This window comes from Dacryopinax primogenitus, assembly GCF_000292625.1.
Source record: "Dacryopinax primogenitus strain DJM-731 SS1 chromosome Unknown DACRYscaffold_20, whole genome shotgun sequence".
Lineage (NCBI taxonomy): Eukaryota > Fungi > Basidiomycota > Dacrymycetes > Dacrymycetales > Dacrymycetaceae > Dacryopinax > Dacryopinax primogenitus.
Genome location: NW_024467217.1, coordinates 449,333 through 468,360, shown reverse-complemented (window position 1 = coordinate 468,360; position 19,028 = coordinate 449,333). Strand labels below are relative to the sequence as shown.

At 53.2% G+C, this 19,028-nt stretch overlaps 7 protein-coding genes across 7 annotated transcripts; 4 read left to right on the top strand and 3 right to left on the bottom strand.

Annotated features, from left to right (window-relative positions):
• Positions 1-753: 753 nt before the first annotated feature.
• On the bottom strand, positions 754-1,957 carry DACRYDRAFT_118920 (uncharacterized protein). The gene is made up of 2 exons (XM_040770690.1): positions 1,926-1,957; positions 754-1,870 (listed from the first exon to the last, which is right to left on the bottom strand). The coding sequence occupies exon 2, from the start codon at positions 1,522-1,524 to the stop codon at positions 1,081-1,083; it is 444 nt and encodes a 147-aa protein (XP_040625089.1). The 5' UTR covers positions 1,525-1,870; positions 1,926-1,957; the 3' UTR covers positions 754-1,080.
• Positions 1,958-4,135: 2,178 nt separating this feature from the next.
• Positions 4,136-5,644, top strand: DACRYDRAFT_24680 (uncharacterized protein). Its single transcript, XM_040773790.1, has 2 exons — positions 4,136-4,479; positions 4,530-5,644. The coding sequence occupies exon 2, from the start codon at positions 4,815-4,817 to the stop codon at positions 5,016-5,018; it is 204 nt and encodes a 67-aa protein (XP_040625088.1). The 5' UTR covers positions 4,136-4,479; positions 4,530-4,814; the 3' UTR covers positions 5,019-5,644.
• A 435-nt stretch (positions 5,645-6,079) lies between these two features.
• DACRYDRAFT_24679 (glycogen synthase) lies at positions 6,080-9,091 on the top strand. Its single transcript, XM_040773789.1, has 7 exons — positions 6,080-6,341; positions 6,397-6,770; positions 6,830-7,056; positions 7,109-7,209; positions 7,262-7,413; positions 7,465-8,582; positions 8,634-9,091. Exons 1-7 carry the CDS (start codon positions 6,266-6,268, stop codon positions 8,815-8,817), a joined length of 2,232 nt encoding a protein of 743 aa, XP_040625087.1. The 5' UTR covers positions 6,080-6,265; the 3' UTR covers positions 8,818-9,091.
• A 58-nt stretch (positions 9,092-9,149) lies between these two features.
• DACRYDRAFT_83931 (uncharacterized protein) lies at positions 9,150-11,212 on the bottom strand (the record flags this gene model as incomplete). The annotated part of the gene is made up of 3 exons (XM_040776652.1): positions 9,150-10,213; positions 10,260-10,886; positions 10,935-11,212. The coding sequence occupies 3 exons, from the start codon at positions 11,210-11,212 to the stop codon at positions 9,277-9,279; spliced, it is 1,842 nt and encodes a 613-aa protein (XP_040625086.1). The 3' UTR covers positions 9,150-9,276.
• A 698-nt stretch (positions 11,213-11,910) lies between these two features.
• DACRYDRAFT_83928 (uncharacterized protein) lies at positions 11,911-13,398 on the top strand. Its single transcript, XM_040776651.1, has 2 exons — positions 11,911-12,309; positions 12,375-13,398. The coding sequence occupies exons 1-2, from the start codon at positions 12,198-12,200 to the stop codon at positions 13,331-13,333; spliced, it is 1,071 nt and encodes a 356-aa protein (XP_040625085.1). The 5' UTR covers positions 11,911-12,197; the 3' UTR covers positions 13,334-13,398.
• Positions 13,399-13,675: 277 nt separating this feature from the next.
• DACRYDRAFT_58046 (DUF1000-domain-containing protein) lies at positions 13,676-14,584 on the top strand (the record flags this gene model as incomplete). The annotated part of the gene is made up of 5 exons (XM_040775478.1): positions 13,676-13,924; positions 13,983-14,105; positions 14,163-14,266; positions 14,314-14,422; positions 14,480-14,584. The coding sequence occupies 5 exons, from the start codon at positions 13,676-13,678 to the stop codon at positions 14,582-14,584; spliced, it is 690 nt and encodes a 229-aa protein (XP_040625084.1).
• Positions 14,585-14,790: 206 nt separating this feature from the next.
• DACRYDRAFT_91170 (ras-domain-containing protein) lies at positions 14,791-15,709 on the bottom strand (the record flags this gene model as incomplete). Its single annotated transcript, XM_040776997.1, has 6 exons — positions 14,791-14,916; positions 14,970-15,098; positions 15,154-15,269; positions 15,326-15,398; positions 15,451-15,512; positions 15,568-15,709. 6 exons carry the CDS (start codon positions 15,707-15,709, stop codon positions 14,791-14,793), a joined length of 648 nt encoding a protein of 215 aa, XP_040625083.1.
• Positions 15,710-19,028: the final 3,319 nt, after the last annotated feature.

Here is a 19,028-nt window from a genome sequence, read left to right as displayed (position 1 = left end):
CTGTGTTTATCAGCGGCGCACCGACAATAATGCCATTGTCTCGGACGATTGCACAAGCACCGGTCGTGGTCGGTCAGACGAGAAGAAAAGAAACAAGTTGATACCACTAGTGCCGACAGCTCGCAACTCGGCAGAGTGCTCGCTGGCTCCCGGTACACCGGTATACTTCGTTCTGCCAGCCGACGCCCTGTGTTTCCCTTTCTGCAGATGGGGTTACGATTTCCGGGTACTATCACCAGTTATTGCAGCTGCATATCCCTGTTTGAGCCATCCGCGCGTTCCGCGCATCCCCCTGAGCTGGGCACGATCCTCCCTTGTTGGAGGCGGACCATGACCAGCTCAGGCAGGTGCATAGAACGATCTCAAAAACAAGTACCGGGAAAGCGCCTGGCAGGACAGCTCACTCACGGCTGACCGCGTAGGTCTTCGCTCTCCTAGGGACTAAGGGTAGGTGCAACGAAGCAACGAAGTCTGTCCATACGGCATTGTACACCGTGGGCAGCTGTCCCCCCAACGAAGACGAGCTCCCACCCCGAAAAAGGACGAAAAGGATCAAGGAAAAGGGGGCAAGATGCGCCCAAGCGTGGGGGTCTGCGTCGGAGTTTTGACAGTTTCCTGCATCTCCATGTCTGGATCGGGCTCCCCCTGCGGGGGGTTGCAGGCATCGGGTGACACCATTTGATGTCCCTCTTCGCCAGTGATGCAGGCCGTACGCGTGAGAGGAAGGCTCTGACTGGCAGGTGCATTGCCCCCGGGTGGCCGGGAGGAAGGAGCGGGAGACGGTAGTCGAGAACACAAGAATCGAGAATGGGAGAATATTGCGAGGAACGCATGAGATTTGTTGTTCAAAAGAGGGATAGAAGAGCGGTGTAGGGGACTGTTTCATGCCGATTGGATGCAGGGCAGAACGAGTGTTTATTCCTGTATTGGTCTGGGAAGAATGCACGGGAAGGAACGAAACCTATTTTATTCAGAGATCCGGTCGCTTTGGTGTTGTATAGACACAGGCGTGAAATACTCAGAAAGTAGAAGTGGCAGCAGATACGTGTACGTGCGAATAATAGCAGAGTGTACAATACTTTAATTTATATGGCCGAGGAACGAGTAGGAGTGCAGAGAATGAGACACAAGGATAGCAATAGAGTGGCCTGCCTGTCCAAACGACAAGATGAAGGTTTGGGGGGTGGGGTGGGGGGTAGGTTGCCGGCAAGCGGGGGTATCGGTCGGCCCATGCATGATAGATGAGCCATTAACGCTTGTGCCCGAGCCTCCAGGGCGTAGGGGAGGGCGCGGGCACTGCCGAGCGCTGACGGGGGGGGGTTCAGACCCGTAGGGGAAAGGGGGTGGGATGTGATGTGATGGATGGGAAAGGGGGCAATAGTATTGCGTCTGGTTCTGGGTTCTGGTTCTGGTTCTGGGTTCTGGTCGGCAAGATGGGGCACGGGGTGGTGGCGAGCGAGCGTGCGCGTGCCGCCCACCCGGCCTGTATCTTCTTCTCTTCCTCGCTCGCTCGCCCCCGCTCATACATCGATATCCACCGTGAAGAGGTTTCCGAGGTTTTTGAATGCCCGCACGACGGCGAACTTGACGCGCTCGTCGTCTGGCCTCTGATCGCTCTTCAACCGCACGTAGACAGAATAGGTCATCGGCCGCCCCGTCGTCCCTGGGCCGGAGGGCTCGAGGTCGTCGATCGCGTAATGGAGGAAGGAGGCGCTGCCTGAGCCTTTGAGGCCTGCAAAGTAGAAGCGGAAACGGCCGGAGGGGTCCGTGTAGAGGATCTTGCCTTTTGAGGAGGAGAGAGGTGCGGAGGAGAAGGGGGTGGTGGGCGCGTCGAGCTGGCGGAGGAAGTCTTGTGATGGTGGCATCATTACTGTTTTGATGTGAGTGAGGGGAGGGGGAATGGGGGATGGAAGAGGAAAGCGTACTATGGTTATGGGTGTGCTCGAGGAGGTGGTGGTTCTAGTTTGGGGGGGGAAGAAAAGAGGCTTGCTCTGGTTGAGTGTGAGGATATATATACTGTCGGGTGCAGTAGACAGAGAGAGAGAGACGCGTTGCAGGCGCGCGTGGAATGAGTCGGAAGACACAACAACTGCCTAATCGGGAGTGATGCTGATGGGAGTAGATTGATTGCACTGATCTGACTGATAGAGGGGGAAGAAACAGTAAAGAGGAGAGGGGAAACGGGGGCTGGGGGTCATCCCACTTTTTCACTCGATTATGTACACCCACAGGTCACTTTCCCTCTCCCTTCTCCCCTTTGCAAAGAAAAAAAATAATCCGCCTGCTGACCACACGCCCACGACAGAGACGCGCCCCCTTCTTAGCGCAGACTCAGGTCTCGCTCTTCCTTGGTCTGGTCTCCCCCCCTTCTTTTCCACTGGTCTGACCCATACACATCACCTCAGTGGAATTTCGTTTCCGCCTAGTCCCATTACTCACAAGCTTCACCCCAATACCGGATCATACTACATTTCCTTCATTACGATACGCTAACAACGTCGTAGTCAAGCAACAAGCCCCGACCCTCCCGACAGAAACACCCGCACTCGCCGCGTGCTCATTGGTCCCCTCTGGCGCCCACATAACACATAACGGCAGATGCCGCGCCGAGCGAGCGTGGCGCGGGCCTGGGCGCTCCATCCCTGGAACCAGGACAAGGACTGTTTTTGGGTCGCACTTGCACGAACAAAGGAGAGAGTGAGATGGGGGGTCTCGGCTGGTCTCTTCTTCTCCAAAGTCTTGAACGTCTATATCCGGAGCAGCCCCTCCAGCACCGGGGAAAAACACCTCACCCCCGCACTCACCGGAACAGGAGGAACACACGCCGCGGACTGCGCTGGACTGCACCGGTCATGAATGGGGGTTGCTGCCTGCGACTTAGTTTCCTACGCCAGCCTGAGACAAACCCTTAATCGTCCACCCACCTTGCGTACCACCACACTTGTCCACTCCTCACCCCTGCTTGTCCGGCCGGAGCTGGACCGGCTGCGGCGGTACGAAAATCACGGAGATGAAGAGGTAAGATGAAGATGAAGATGAAGATGCAGATGAAGATGAAGATGGGGTGCTGACTCGATTGGACGCGCCCTCGCGCCCTCGGACTGCAGCTCGGACGGACTCGCTCCCCTCCTCCATCTGGTGGGCTGGTTGGCTCGAGGCTGGGCAGAACAGGGCGCTGGGCGCTGGGCGTTCTGGGCCGACTGCGCCTGGATCCGGGGTGACAGCTGCACTGCATGCTTCTTGCTCGTGGCTTGATGTTGGCTGCTCGCCGGGTCGGCAGGCTCACTTCACTACTACTAAACTATTCCTCGTGCTTCTTGCTGGATAAAAGTACCCAAAGGCTTGCTCGCCGATCGGCTGCCCGCTGCTGTCAATCCGGTTCCGAGGATGGTCTATTTACTGCTTACTACTCAAATGTCGTTCTGCGCGACTCCTGCTTCAGGGACTACTTGACGACCAGTTTCGCCTGTACATGTGTATCCTGCCTGCTCTTTCCGAGGAGTTATAAATCTATTCCTAGCGCTGGGATGGACATATATCTTCCAGATTCAAGCGACGACCAGTGCTGGGCTGTACGCATCTAATTCGAGCTGCATGCTCTACGAGCGCAGGTCGTCGAGGACCTGTACGCTTCTCGCTGCTTACTGATGCCGGACTGCACGGTACTACTCCTCCTCCCCACATTCAGGGGCGACTTGACGACCGATATTGACTACTACGATACGGACGACACGATACAGTGCGGTTAGGCACGGTGTCGATTTCAGCTGCATGCCCATGCGCATGTGCCTGAACGACGACCCGGCGACTCGGACTCCAGTTATTCACGGGTTATCCTCCTTCCCAAGCTCAAAATCCTCAGACCCAAGAAGACCTGACGACCGATCCCGACCGCCATAATCCGCGCCTACACTCTTCTAGCTGTTCGCGCGATGCGGAAAGGGAGTCGACCTTGGCCCGAATCCCGATTGGAGATGTTCTGCTTGATGCTCCAAGTGTCTTGTTCAGTTGACGACCGGTTTGAACCACACTGTATTGGACATTAGGGATTCTTGTTGTGCCTGATTCTCATGACGTGGACGGTAGCCACCTGAATAAGATTAGATACCACACGACTCGACATGAACGACACGATACAACACCAGCCGATGGCATAAACCCCACACTCACGCTCCCACGCCTCCACCTCCTTCCCACCCGCCCTCGACTCGCTCTGGCGTTTTTTCCGTTCTTTCCGCAGTGTATTGTTCATTTCCTGCATTTGAGTCATGTACCAGTGGGCGGGGAGCGAGCGGTAGCACGGGCGGGTTGTCCCGCGGGGATGAGGGGTGCCGTTGGATTTCGTGTCAGGTGCCGTTTGCCGATCTCAACAAACGGGTTACAACGATGTGACAACACAGCAACACAAGCAGATGTTTTCCCATAGACATCTCTACGCGTGGCTCGCGGTTAATGGTATTGTAGTCTACTCAATGTGGACTGCGTAATAATAGTATGAGAATAGCCAATTGAGCATTCCTAACCCTAACCTTAACCCCAATCCTTCTTTGAAGGAAGAAGTCCTTCCAAACAGAGGAGCGTCCCGAGTCAAGATAAGAACCTGGAAGCAGGGAAGGGTCGGTGGCAGATCTGGGAACAGGAAGGCAGGATTGTCCAAGTAGGATGAAGGAGGGCAAAGAGGGGTGGGGGTGATTTGTGTTACTTGTCCGAGGAGGTTCTTTCCCCACTGAAATACAGGACTGCCAGCAAACTGTTCACCCCCCGTCTGGCTACTTGCAACTTGTGCTCCTGTGAGCGGATAAGCCTCGAGTAGTATGAAATCGCTGAAGCTGCACGCCAAGTGGGAAGCAAGTGACTCGTCTGGACCACTTTCCCCCCTACAGGATGGGATATTGGAAGGCACGGTGAGCTGGGAAGAGACGTCCGACCGCGGACTAGCGCTGATGCCTCGGGTTAGGCTACGAAAGTGGAAGACCGGGGGCGGTGGAGGTGCCAATTTGGAGGACGAGGCGGCATAAAGATTCTTGCGTCGAGATCAAGCATCCGGGTGCTATGAATTTGGAAAAAATTGGCCACTGACTGCATGCAGGCCACAACGACTTGGGGCGAGAAGTGTGAGGCCGTCAAGCTCGGAACATATTCCTGCGTCAAGGTGGTGTCTGTCGGCTGTTTCTTGCCCCGTGGTCGGGCTGATGTCTATCACCACGGAGGTGAGAGGCGACTCCATTTGTGGCTCAAAGTTCTCCTGCCACTGAACCAAGCTCGTAGACTCGTCTTGTGTTGTTTTGGCATGTCGGCCTATAGAGGAGGGACGATATGTAGCACATCAGGTTGGACAGAGGATCGAGGGAGTCAAACTCGGTAGGATCAACTTCGCATATTGGATAGAAAATTGAGAGTGTGATGTTTGGGAGGACGCGAGTTGATGTCCCAAGGTTGAACATTTCGGAAGTTAAGACCTCCTAAGATTGTTGTCGAGCGTGGCAGATAACGGAGCGGCACATAGAGCTCTGCAGATGATATTATAGCGAACGAAACAGAGGAAGCTGTGGAGCTGTAACGCCATGTATTCTTCGAAAGTGCCACTGCCTTCTGACGGCTTGAATAGCCTTGCTGAGTGACGAAGCGCGGTGTTCCTCGGGTGGAGTCTGCCAAATAAGTCATGAAACGTGTAGAGAGGGAGAGAAGACGACAGTATGTTATTGTACAGGTTGCCAGCTTACTCCGCGTCACCAGTGTTCGATGAAAACATTCAGAAAGATTTGTTGGGATGTGCCAAGTTGCCAAGTTGTGATGTCGATGGCCGCATTCAACCAGATCTGGTTAGTGGGGCTGAACCCCTGATGATCAATGTAAAGATGGGATATGTTTGTCCGTGAAGACCCGATCAACAACCAAGAGCCGATGTATACGGCAGGAACATGACGTGGAGAGGCACCACTGTCACGTGGGGCAACTTAGAAAGGGCGGGGGCGTTCGGTCGGGCTACGTCATCACTTCCGTCCGACGCAACTTCTTCATCACGCGTGGCACGGAGACACCGCGCACGTCGAAGAGGGGGTCAGACTCCCCTTCCCCTGCTCCTCATCTTCCATCCCCAGGCATTACTGCCTCGGCGCCGCCTGTCCCAATCACCCTCCCTTGCCCCTCTCCTTCTATCCCAACCCTTCTACACTCCTTATCCTTTCCACAGCCGTCGTCGCTCGCTTATCAAAGACGGAGTACCTGACCTTCCAACATCGAACCCTTGTTCAATCGCCACAAAATGTCTTCCCCACCCCAACTTCGTGATGTCGCCCAGCATCTTCTGTTTGAATGCGCTTGGGAGGTTGCCAACAAGGGTGAGCAACTACCTTGTGTCAATATTCATAAACTTATTTTGTTTATCCGGTTCAGTCGGAGGCATCTACACCGTCATCAAGACGAAAGTCCCTGTGACAGTTTCCGAGTATGGCGATCGATACACCCTCATTGGCCCACTCTCGTACAAGACCGCCCCGATGGAGGTCGAAGCAGAAGAACCAACGGACCCACACGTAGCATCTACGCTAGCTGTGATGCGCGAACGAGGTGTAAAGGTCCTCCACGGTCGGTGGCTCGTTGAAGGCTCGCCCAAGGTCATCCTGTTCGATACCGGTAGCAAGTACGACATGCTCGATGAGTGGAAGGGTGATTTGTGGAACCTTGCTGGCATCCCCACACCCCCCAACGACCACGAAACGAACGAGACGATCATCTTTGGGTATCTGGTTGCATGGTTTTTGGGCGAGGTGCGTCAATTTTGAAATCGGGCGCATACACAAGGGTTCTGATGCCCACCTGAATCCAGTATGTATCCCGCCAAGTGGAGAGAGCCGTCGTGGCACACTTCCACGAGTGGCAAGCCGGGCTGGCCATTCCTCTGTGCCGGAAACGCCATATCGATGTGACAACCGTCTTCACGACGCACGCTACACTGCTCGGTCGTTATCTCTGTGCCGGCAGCGTCGATTTCTACAACAACCTACAGTACTTCGATGTTGATCATGAGGCTGGCAAGCGTGGGATCTATCACAGGTACGCCTGTATGCGCACGGTACGATGAGGTAGAGGTTGATGTTGGCGATAGGTATTGTATTGAACGGTCCGCAACGCACTGCGCCGATGTGTTCACGACTGTGTCACATATCACTGCCTACGAGTCTGAGCACTTGCTCAAACGCAAGCCTGGTGCGTATTTTCTGGTTCATGAGCAACCAAAGTTTCTCACTTCAATCTACAGATGGTGTGCTGCCCAACGGCTTGAACGTCGTCAAGTTCTCCGCATTGCACGAGTTCCAGAATCTCCACGCAACAGCCAAGGCAAAGATCAATGACTTTGTTCGCGGCCACTTCTACGGTCACTACGATTTTGACCTTGACAACACCCTTTACGTAAGCAAGTTGACCGGACTGGAAACTTTGGAAAAGCTGATATCATGACAGCTCTTCACCGCCGGTCGATACGAGTACCGCAACAAAGGTGTTGACCTCTTTATTGAAGGTCTAGCACGCTTGAACTATCGTCTGCAAAAGGCGGGTTCGAAGGTTACTGTCGTCGCTTTCATTATTATGCCCGCCCCAACACATTCGTACACCATCGAGGCGCTCAAGGGCCAAGCTGTTACCAAGCAACTCCGAGACACTGTTACAGAGATCCAAAACCGCATCGGTAACCGCATCTTTGAGCATGCAGCGAGGTATACCGGCGAGCATGGGACAGAAGTACCGAAGGCTGAGGATCTTCTATCGGACGAGGACAAGATCCTTCTCAAGCGTCGCGTGTTTGCGCTCAAGAGGAACAGTTTGCCCCCTGTTACCACCCACAATATGGCCGACGATAACAATGATCCGATCTTGAATCAAATTCGTCGTGTTCAATTGTTTAACAACCACTACGACCGTGTCAAGGTCATCTTCCACCCCGAATTCTTGAATTCGAATAACCCCATCCTTGGCTTGGACTATGAGGAATTCGTCCGTGGTTGTCATATGGGTGTCTTCCCAAGTTACTACGAGCCCTGGGGCTATACGCCAGCGGAGTGCACGGTCATGGGCATTCCATCCATCACAACCAACCTTTCTGGATTCGGTTCTTTCATGGAGGACATGCTTGAGCACGCAGAGGACGAGGGTTGCTACATCATCGACCGTCGTATGAGATCGATCGAGGACTCTGTCAACCAGCTCTCCGATTTCTTATACACTTTCGCCACAAAGACCCGTCGGCAGCGTATCAACCAACGCAACCGCGTGGAGCGCCTCTCCCCTCTTCTCGATTGGAAGAACCTAGGCATCGAGTACTCGAAGGCCCGCCAGCTTGCTCTGCGTCGTGCATATCCTGACTCGTTCAATGAGGACGACTACTTCGACTTCGATTCCCATGTCAACAAGCAGGCATTTTCCGTGCCTGGTAGCCCGAGGTTCAAGCCTGGCAACATGACGCCTGGCGATATCGGCACGCTCACGGAGGAGATGCAACGCTTGGGCACCAGTGATTACCGTGGGGCTCCACAGTGGCCGCACCTGTCAAAGGCGGACGAGGATGAGGACAGCTATCCATTGTACGTTCAATTAGCCATTACTGTACTTCCGACACTGATTTTCTCTTCCAGCCCGCTCGTTCTCAAGGTCCGCAGTCGTGCGTCATCCATCATGTCCGGATCAAGCACTCCTGGTGGCGGCTTCAATAGAACTCTCAGTGAAGGCGACCTCAAGCGCGCTGATGAGGCTCTCAGCCATCACCAGCCTAATGGGAGTGCTAACAGCAACGGCATTCCGATGCCCAACGGCCACTGATAAGGGAATAATCTTAGTCCCTCTCAAAATGTTTTCTTTTTAATATTCTTCGGCCTACTCTAAAAAGAACATCATTCAGTAACAGCTGTTGCTTTGCTGTAACGATTGGTCTCTCAATAGTATGTTGAATTGCCGTTCTTTCAATCTTCGAAAATCCTCGCCCTGTCCATTGTAAAATCGAAGCATTCCCATCACAAACCACGTACGAGGCTGTATATAGTTTTACCAAGCTAAGTAGATGTTGGTAGCGGAAATACTATGCGCTTTATCCCTTATTGTTGCGAGTGGGAGAATAAATGCATTGCTGATGGAACATATTACACTACGTTTTGCAGGATTCAAGCGTATGGATATACCAGCCGCACAGAGCGCCGGCCGTCTACGGACAGTCCCAAGACAGTTGAAAAGTCCGAACAATCATCTGCTCTCATCGTGCTCCAGCGCACCTCAATTACATTGCTAGAACCCTCTCCTCTGCAGCTCCTCATACACGGAGAAGGCGAGCCTCCTCTGAGTCTTAGTCGCCTTCCTCCCACCTGTCCTTCTCTGCTCCTGGCAGACAAACGAGTCCGGTGCACCCTCCCAATCGTCCAGGATATACTTACTCCTCTCACTATCCGGTACGCTGCTCTCCCTCTCCCCGCCGAACAGGTCCAGCGCGAGCTGGGTATGGGACACCCCGGCGTACGTCGTCACGCACCGAGGGTTGATAAGTATGCGTGCAGGGCGGAACGCAGAGTTAGGCACCGCAAGAGCTACTTGATCCTCCGCACCAGGGCCAGACAAGGTCGGGTCGTCCGCGCTCTCGGGCATGGCGTCGAAGTCCGAGCCGACGTTAGCATCAGGATCGGAGCTGTCCTTCACAGGTTTGCGCTCGTTCGCACCTGCGTCAGGCTCTGCGTCTGGGCCGGGGTTGGCCTGCATGGGAGGGGCAAGAGGTGCAGGGTCATCATCCACCGCACCGGCGCGCTTCTCTGCTGACTCGGGCTCAGCCTCAGCCTCATCGCGCTTCGCCCGTCCCCGCGCCCCCTCCCACATCGCCTCCGCCGCTCTGGCGTCCCCACCTGGATCTTTGGCAGCTTCAACCCACAGATCGCGGCAGAAGTACGCCTGAGAGCTGTCCTGACAGTCGCCCCTCGAGTCCCATTTCGGTTCAGGCACGTCAGGCGAGGCAGTCGTGTTGTGATACTGCGTCCCGGCACGGTACTTGATTCCGCGATAGTAGGACTGGGCGGGATCAACGACGTGTGTCCCAGACTCGCAACAGAACACTTGGAATGGTAAGTGCTGGGCATAACGGGCCGAACCGACGGCATCCCGAGGAGGACCTGCGAGCTGGTTCGAGCTGGACTTGGACTGACGGAACTGATCCCCGTCCATATCTCTCGTGCGCCATCTGTGGGTTGTTAGCATGTAATTGATGGGGTAGAGAATAGGCGCACCGGTCAGAGAAGATGAAGAATCCATTGTGTTCTGCCCAGTCCATGCCGCACACCATAGCCGCTTCGTTCTGCTGTGATACCTTGATGGTCTCGAAGATATCGTTGGGGCACGTAAAGCCCTTGAGCCAGATGACACGGTGGAAGCGGATGTTCCGTTTCTCGTACAGTTCACGTAACGGCTCGAGTACGAGGTTACGTGTGTGCGCCTCTTCGAGCGGGTAATATGCCGCACTAGGATCGAGGGTCATCGCAGCGACGCGGCGGATACGGAACGGGATGCCAAGGAGGACGAGGATTGCTTCGCATAGGTCTGTCAACGTCTGTGTCGCGTCCTGGCTGTCGTAGTCAAGCATAGAGACGAAGATATTGTGCGTGCCAATACGCCGCGCCATCTGGACGATGACGGCGAGTTGATCGACAAGGAAGTGGTCGGCTGAGTGGATAACGATGGCGACGTAGTAGAGGTGCGACGGGTCGGAGAGTTCTTCGAAGTTGCCCTCTTTTTGCCCAAAAGGTCGGATGAGGGTTGGACATGCAGCGGCCACCCATCCGTTCAGCGAGAGCAGTTCATCTACGGCTGATCGTACGATCTGCGCGTCAATTTGCGCCGTTTCGGGGGAGGTCATGCTTGGTTTGATCAGCGCGGGAATCAGGGTAGCATGAGAAAGAACGCACAAAGGTAGCTGGAACCTGTTCCAGAAGTCATTCACACCATTATCAATGACCTCATCGAACATGTCCGGACGCTCGTCTCTCCCTATACGCGCCTGGAGGAATGGATATCGCTGTACATCGAGTGCGTTGCCAGAGATCGCGACGCGTTCGAAGACGCTGTTTGATCGTATCTCTCTTGAAGAGTCGCGTGAGCCAAAGAGGTATCTTAGGAAGAGAATTGCAGTGATGAGGAGGAGTATGCGGGTGATGAGTCGTGAACGGTGGAGAGGGAGGGCCATGATGCCCGTCTCTCTCGAGGTAGGAGGAGCAGATCAAAAGGATTTAAGCGCAATTGCCACGCCCATTGACATGCTTTCAGCCACAACGGAATCTATTGGGAATGTACCTTACATAACCATGTAATCCGTTCTCTCTCAGGAAAAAGAAGCGCCCATGACTCGTTGATATCCTTGTTCTCCTGCTTATACCTCTCTGTCTCCTGCTTCTCTCATACTTCTCTGTACATTTGTAGAAATGGAAACGCCTACTACTTCGCCATCTTCACTGGCACTGTCACTTCCTCATCCTGACGAAGATGCAGACAGCGCACACGACACTCCAGCGCTAAGCGAATTCAGCTTCTCACCCCCAGTGCAAGACGCAGACGTCGTGCTCATCACAACAGACGATGAGGAGCTACATGCACATACTCTTATACTCCGCCGTGCATCATCTGTGCTCGCTGCATGCATCGCTTCAAGTACCAAGGCACCCCGTATCCATATCCCCGCACCAGCGCATATAGTCGACCTCCTCCTGACCCATCTTTATCCGGACTTTTCTCCTGATATCGATTCGCTTGACGAACTCCTCTCTCTGATACAGCTCTGTGTCACTTATCAGATCACATCGCTCATCACCCGCCTACGCAAGCAGCTCGTCAGCCCTCGATTCCTCCATGCTCATCCGGTGCGCATATATGCAGCCGCCTCGCTCTGGTCCCTCCAAGCCGAGACAGAACTGGCGGGAGAAGCGTCAGGGGCTGTGGATCTTGCCAGTCTCGCGCCATCCGACCTCACCGGTGTCAGTGCAGTCGACTACGTCCGTCTCGTGCGGTTGCACAAACGACGGCGTACTGAGCTCACGCAAGCGATCGAGAAGTGGCTCTCCCACCGTTGCAAGACCTGTCAGCACTCCAATTCCTGGGCAGCACAGTACCGTCAGCGAGCGCTCGCAGAGATCCAGCGCCGTCCGAGTGCCCGCATCATCCTTGGAGAAGAGTTTATGGCTCGGAATGCCGTGGCGGGCGTATGCGCGACGTGTGACGTGCACTGGGCGTTTATGGAGGGATGGAAGGAGCTTCAGAGCATGTGTATGCCAGGGAAGATTACGTACTGTAAGCCTGCCTGGAATTCGCTCGTTTTGTACATCTCGTTCACACATATGTTCTCCTCTCCATAGTTGTCCCACCCTCGAGGACGGTGAGCCCAACAGAGACGAACACTTCTTCTATCGCTTCTACACCAGCGTTCGATCAGGGCGATGTTGTTCTGCGCAGTTCGGACGGTGTCTCGCTGCACGCATGGAGACGGATCCTCTCCGAGTCTTCTCCGTTCTTCCGGGCCTTGTTCGATCTCCCGCAGCAGGACACCTTCCCTGCCGACTCGCCCGAATGTGACTCATCTCTGCCGGTCATAGACTGCCAAGAAGATACCTCTACCCTTACATCCCTGCTTCAGCTCATCTATCCCCTCCCCAACCCGACCTTCCTGACAATAGACGAACTCGTGCCCGCGCTCGAAGCCGCGCACAAGTACGACGTTCCGTCTGCCGTCTCCACCCTTGTCACCCTCTTACGCTCCCGGAAATTGCTCGCCTCCGATCCGGTGCGTGTCTATGCCCTCGCTCAGCGCTATACGCTTCCCTCCCTTTCCCGCGCGGCCGCCTCCGCCTGCCTCCACACAGACCTAGACGACACCTCGGAGTCCTCCGTCCTGCACCTCTCTGCCAGCGCGTTCACTCGCCTTCTAGCGTGGCGCAACGCGCACTCACAAGCGATCCGCAAAGCGCTCACGGACACGCCGTTCGCCTACACCTGTGGAGTATGCCGTGAGCGGTGGACAGCCCGCTGGCTCACCCTAGCGCTGTACGAAGTTGCCCGCCGCCCGGTTGGGGAAGTCATTTTTTCCTGGGAATTCATACTCCAAGCGATGGACATGGAGCGCCCTGCATCTGTTGGGGGGCACTACGTAAGTGGGTTTGGTACGGGCCCCACTGCTGCCACCTGGGGAGGTGTGGCAGTAGGCTCGGGTCATTATTGTGCGAATGCGGTGACGGAGGGGGATAGAGAGTGGATGAGGGCTCTGAATATGAGAGTGGCGGATTTGGAGGAGGAGATGCCGGAAATGATGGTGTCCTGAGGAGATTTGAGAGTCAAAGTGAGAATACTCCTGATGACTCCGGCTGTGATACATGCTTGATTCTGGTTTGATGTCCGTCTCCTGAAAGTAAAGTAATGACTGTTGTATGTATTGATGTACGTGTATCTTTTACGTCCTATCCTACTACGTACCAATATCAAAACGTTGTGTGCACGCGTGTGATAGCTCCAAGTGTGGTGATGAAGCGAACATTACCGCTGATGACTCCGCGACTTTTTTCGTATAAGAAACAGCGCGTGCATTCTGGAATGACTTTCGTCTTATTCCACCCTTGCAAATTTCTCTCATTCCTGACCTGCTCAACTCTGTCAATTACCTAGCATGTCCCATTCGCATTCTCACGGACGTCACGGGCACGGACATGGGCACGGGCACCATCACGCCGACGGACATGGGCACGACGGGCACAACCACTCCGAAGCGGACAAACCCCTGTCCTCGACGCCTAACTCCCTGCACGCGCAGATCGACATCCCCAACGTTATGGTGCTTAATGCTAGTGATTCGGAAGGCGCAGGCGCGGGGAGGGAGGTGTTAAAGCCCCATGCGGAGAGAGAAGATGAGCGTGTTGTACGTACTTGATGTGGCGATGTGTATGCCGAGTCTGATGTTGGCGACACGTGCACAGTACGTCCAGTCAGACGCAGATGATCAGCTTATATTCCGTATCCCCTTCACGGCGAACGTCAAGCTTCGCTCACTGATGCTCAAGACCGGCCCCGGCGAGCAGACTGCGGAAAAAGTACTGCTCGTACGTCGTCGCGTCCGGATACCGCATATATGCGATCGGCTAACGCGACCTTGGTAGTTCCCGAACGAGGATAATCTAGACTTCTCCGACGTGGCTGAGCGCACGCCTGCCCAGGAGTTGGAGTGTCCTCAGGCGAGGGAGGCGGTCGAGTACCCGCTCAAGTAAGTTTCTCCCACGCTGGATGGAGTGATTAGCTGACGGCGTGTAGGGCGGCAAAGTTCTCCTCTTGTCGGTCTATCACGTTGTTCGTCCCTGCCTCAGTCGGAGGGGAGACGACGCGTGTCTATTATATCGGTTTCTACGGCGAGTGGCAGCCTGTATGCTCTCCTTCCCTGCCCTTCGACGAACAACCCCGTTGCTGACCCAAGACCCAGTTGCAGGACAAGCCCGTCATTGCCGTGTACGAGAGCAAGCCGCAGGTGGCCGACCATCCCAAGGTCCCAGGAACGGATATGGGCATGAATTGGGGTAGCCACTAGGCACCTTCCACCTTCCTATCTCTGATCTGCTGCGTGGGGCTGCCAGTTGGGAGAGACGGGAGCCCGATTCTCAGAGAGCTGCTAACATGTGTACAACTATAGTTACCAACCAGCATTCGTCTAGTCGTTAATGAACAAAAATAAGATAGTGTTACAAGTCGTCAAATCGTCGTGTACAACCAGATCCGCGGGAAATAACTAGTCATCTAGCATCCACATCCTGGATGCTCCACTTGCCCTGGCTGTTCGAGTCGTACACCTGCTCCAGGCATAGTATTCACATTAGCCGTGCCCGGTTTATTCTTCTGCCATAGTTCTGGGGTTGCCACAATCTGCATCAACCAAATAAGTCTCGGTATCTCTCCCGGAGGGAGAAACGACGTACCTTGCGCACGATAGTCTGGAACACTTCGTCTACGTGTATACCGCGTTTTGCAGAACTCTCAAGGAAAAGAGCACCCATCCTTTCGGCGTATGCCTGTCCTTCGGCGGTTGGTACACGTCGGCTAAACTCCTTTGACCATCGTCAATACAAAAGAACCATGTGGAATGGGGGAAGGGAGTCGCACTTTGTCAATCTTGTTCCCTACTATCACCTTAGCCACACTTGGGCCGCAGTATGTCTCCAGCTCAGTGAACCACCGGGGGAGGTCGTCAAAGCTCTCTCGCGAGGAGACATCGTACACTATCAGCATACGCGTGAGCATGGTTTCGTCCAAGTCGAGAAGGGGCGCAGCATACCTAGTATCACCCCCTGCGCACCGCGGTAGTAAGATGAGGTTATGGTGCGAAATCGTTCCTGCCCGGCCGTGTCCTGCGCTCCGTTTAAGTCCGTTTTCCTTGTTGACAATTGGGATGGCACACACCCATATACTCAGCTTGTACTTGACACCATCCACCTCGATTCTTTGCACCTTAAAGTCCACCCCTTTCATTTAATACATAAGCACTTGAACATCCCACTTGTATTAATCAGTGCGCACCGATCGTTGCGGACGATTCCTCCTCGCTGAGGAAGCTCTGATCCGAAAAGCGCAGCAGCAAGGAACTCTTGCCTACAGAAGAGTCTCCAATAAGTAGAATCTTGAGGTTTGCTGGTGCGGATGTTGCTGGATCTGAGGCCATTGTACGACAATAATGAAGGAGAGAGGAAGATACTGAGTTGTCAGTCTGCGGTGGTGGTGAACACGCATAATGTGGGGACCGGCACGTGAGACGCGTCATCAGGAAAGCGGCGAATGGGCGCTAGCATACGGACGGTGGGAAAGGACAGGACCCTAGATCGCTCTCAGACCCATCCTTCCAGCGAGACCCAGCCTCCGAATTATTATTTTATTTTTAATTAGTAATCCAGTTTAAGCTCTGCTTTAATTTTATTTTTTGCATCCGTGTGCTTGTTATCTGTTGCTTAGGAACCAGAACTCCAACAAAGGTTTTCCTCAACATAATATATAATCCACTTAGACATAATATCAACTTTTTGAACTGCCTTTTTACAATATCTACTGTATTTACATGGTAGCACATTTTTTCACCTTCTCATCTGCAAACATTTACATCTTCTTCAATATTTCTCCATTCTAATCCTATCATTCCATAAATGCATGAACAACAACATAAGCATATCAATTCAAGGCATCCAAAAACATATAATCTAGTTCCCTACTTCTCCACACTGGCAGTCTTCTTGCTATGGAGATATGCCTTCAATCCTGGTGCCATCAATTTTGCTCTGGCAATCTCTTCACCCCCTCATGTTGTCCTGGTCCTTCCAACTGCCCCTTCCCTTTCTTTGAACCAGTCTTTCCCTGGACCTCCTGCAGGATTCTTTTGGGTAGCAGTGCTTGAGCATTTAGCACTGCTAGAGCCTCCTGGCTGCCTCAAGTCCACAGTCACCATGTTGACCACCATGGCATCAGCATCTGGTGTCACTCAATCAGGGTCATATTTGGTCTCCCCAGAGTTTGCTGGTGATAGGCTGTGTGGTGCTTTGTCCTCTTTTGAAGGCTCTTCCTCAATCCAAGCAGTATCTTGAACAGGGGACTCAGGAGGTGGTGAAAGTGATGAAGCATCCCATCATCTTCCTCCACCTCCTTGGCCTCTGCAATCCACCTGATGTTATGAGTACACTGAGCCTGAAGGCAGGGCCATTTTTCATTGAAGTTGACTTCAATTTCGAGTACACACCATTTCTCATCCTGGGGGTTTGGATAAGCTGCCCAAACCCCATTCTGTCCATTCCGGAATTTCAGCATAACTTGCCCCTTCTTACAGTCCTTCCTTGTGCAGCAGAACTGTTGACCACATTTAGCTTCCTTCCCTTTTTGAGCTCCCTTCCGTTGCATGATCTGATGGCAGGTGGGACAGAATTGATCAAGCAGATTTCCATTCCAATTCTTCTGAGGAGCACCAGCTGTGATTTGCAATGTTTTGTCTTCCCCAAACCAGTAGAGATTGTAATCATGCTCAATGCACAGTTCCTTGTCATAAGCACACATGACAGTGTCCTTGAAGGTTCTGTGGTTGAGGAAGCGATGGTGGAGGAACAGGAGGAGGAAATGCTCAGTCAAATGGTGGGGTTCAAGTTTTGGCACTGTGAATGCAATGATATCATGCCAAAGGTGCCTGAGCCAAAGTCAGCCCATACAACTTGCAATTCCTCAAATTCCTTACCTGGCCCACTTGATTTTCCCCCCTCCCTTTGTCACCATGGCTGTGCAGGCAAGCAACATGCAACATGTGCTCTTGCACTCCGAACAAGGCATCAGGTCCCCAAAGAGGAAGGCTGTCAACTATTCCATTGATTAGTTCCATCCCATCAGTAGCTCTTCCCATACTTACATCCATCAGATTGCCCCATTCTCCATCCATACTGGGTAACTGTAGCTGCAAGTCACCTTCCTTCATATCTGAATGAGTATCCACAATGCACAGAATGTGGAAGTCTTCTCTGTGCCTAGTAATCTGTCAATATATCTTTCATCTTCCAACAAGACACTACTCTACCTTGCCTTCATGCCTGCCAGACAATTTGCAGTGTCCTCCTTGAGGAATCAAGTTGTGTCCATGGAGACCACTGCTTTGGCTGGGCTGTTTCCCACCTGCCACCTTGTTCCCAGGTAGGATAATCTGATGTCAACCCAGTTGAACATTTCCATCTGTTCACCATCAGTCAAACATCTCAATACCTATGCAGACACACCTTTCTATCATTCAGGAACATCCCCCCTAGACATGCTTTGGCAGCTTGAGATGAAAAGGTGCTGATGCTGAATCCATCCTCCTCCTTCCAATGAACAAAGAGTGCCATGATAGGTCATGGCTTAGCAGACCCTCTTGCCCAAGCCTCTGAACTCCCCCAAATTTTGAACTTATTCTCCTTAGTACATTACACTCAATCCACAAAAAAAAACTCACAGGCTGAACTTCTTTTCTTGCTGTATAACAGGGCACACATCGGATGCCTCCCAGTTTCTCAATATCTGTCCATCCAATTTTTGCACAACCTTCCCCATGAGAGGAGTTAATGCAGAAGTCCTTGCCACACTCAATGCATGAGGTCATGCATGATGGGCAAATATTCCGGCACACTCCACACAACTGGAAGGATGTCAGTTTGTCATGCTGCAGGATTACAGCACATCATGTACCAGGGAAGATGAGGACATCAGCCATGTGAGATGCACCATCATCTCTCTGTCTCTGCTCAGAAAAGACAACTGGGGGTACCACACCATCACTTCCTTTGCTTTTGGCAGTTGTTCCACATTGGGAATTCCATGCCAAAATTCCCGCAAGAGGTGCTGACATCCTCTCCTGAACTCCTTTCAGCATCAACCTGGACATGAGACAATCGATCAGGTACTCACACCAATTCCGAATGAGGCACAGGCCACAGATGGTGCATAATGCTCCCTGCTGCAGGCTCCTCATTACTTGTAGGCTGAGCATAAACCAGAAACCGGTTTTCATTCAGGCGGTCCCTGTTAGGGCAACACAGGCTGACTAAGTCTGCTCACCTAAGAGTGCCAAGAGTCTAAGCAGGCAACAAGGAAGTGGAGTAGACCTGATGACTAAGACCTATCTACAGTATAGGTATCTGTGGATGATCCTAAGAGACCAAGTCTGAAGAGACAGTCCCAGGCAGAGTAGGCCTTATATTTATACCTCTGTGGTGGAACCTGCTAGAACATCTTGCTTACTCAGCCTAGTCAGGTGATCAGGTGATATGACCAAGGATGAGGTCATATGAGGTCATGCACAGCCATGCACAGCAGGTCACCTGACCATCCAATCCTTCCAGCAGGTTCCAGCACATGCCAAGGTATACCAGCTACTTCCATGTCATAAAGGCTTAGTCATGTCTCTTGACCAAGCAATGAGCTGGTGCCCTGACATCACCCCCCCTTCTAGACATGCTGTCCCAGCATGTTGATACTCCTTC

Coding starts and splice junctions, on each gene's coding strand:
- DACRYDRAFT_83928 (XM_040776651.1), top strand. CDS start 12,198: ATGGCTCGGAATGCCGTGGCGGGCGTATGCGCGACGTGTGACGTGCAC. Junction 12,310..12,374: donor GCCAGGGAAGATTACGTACT/GTAAGCCTGCCT, acceptor TCCTCTCCATAG/TTGTCCCACCCTCGAGGACG.
- DACRYDRAFT_118920 (XM_040770690.1), bottom strand. CDS start 1,524: ATGAGCGGGGGCGAGCGAGCGAGGAAGAGAAGAAGATACAGGCCGGGT.
- DACRYDRAFT_24680 (XM_040773790.1), top strand. CDS start 4,815: ATGAAATCGCTGAAGCTGCACGCCAAGTGGGAAGCAAGTGACTCGTCT.
- DACRYDRAFT_24679 (XM_040773789.1), top strand. CDS start 6,266: ATGTCTTCCCCACCCCAACTTCGTGATGTCGCCCAGCATCTTCTGTTT. Junction 7,210..7,261: donor CTTGCTCAAACGCAAGCCTG/GTGCGTATTTTC, acceptor TTCAATCTACAG/ATGGTGTGCTGCCCAACGGC. Junction 7,414..7,464: donor ACCTTGACAACACCCTTTAC/GTAAGCAAGTTG, acceptor ATATCATGACAG/CTCTTCACCGCCGGTCGATA.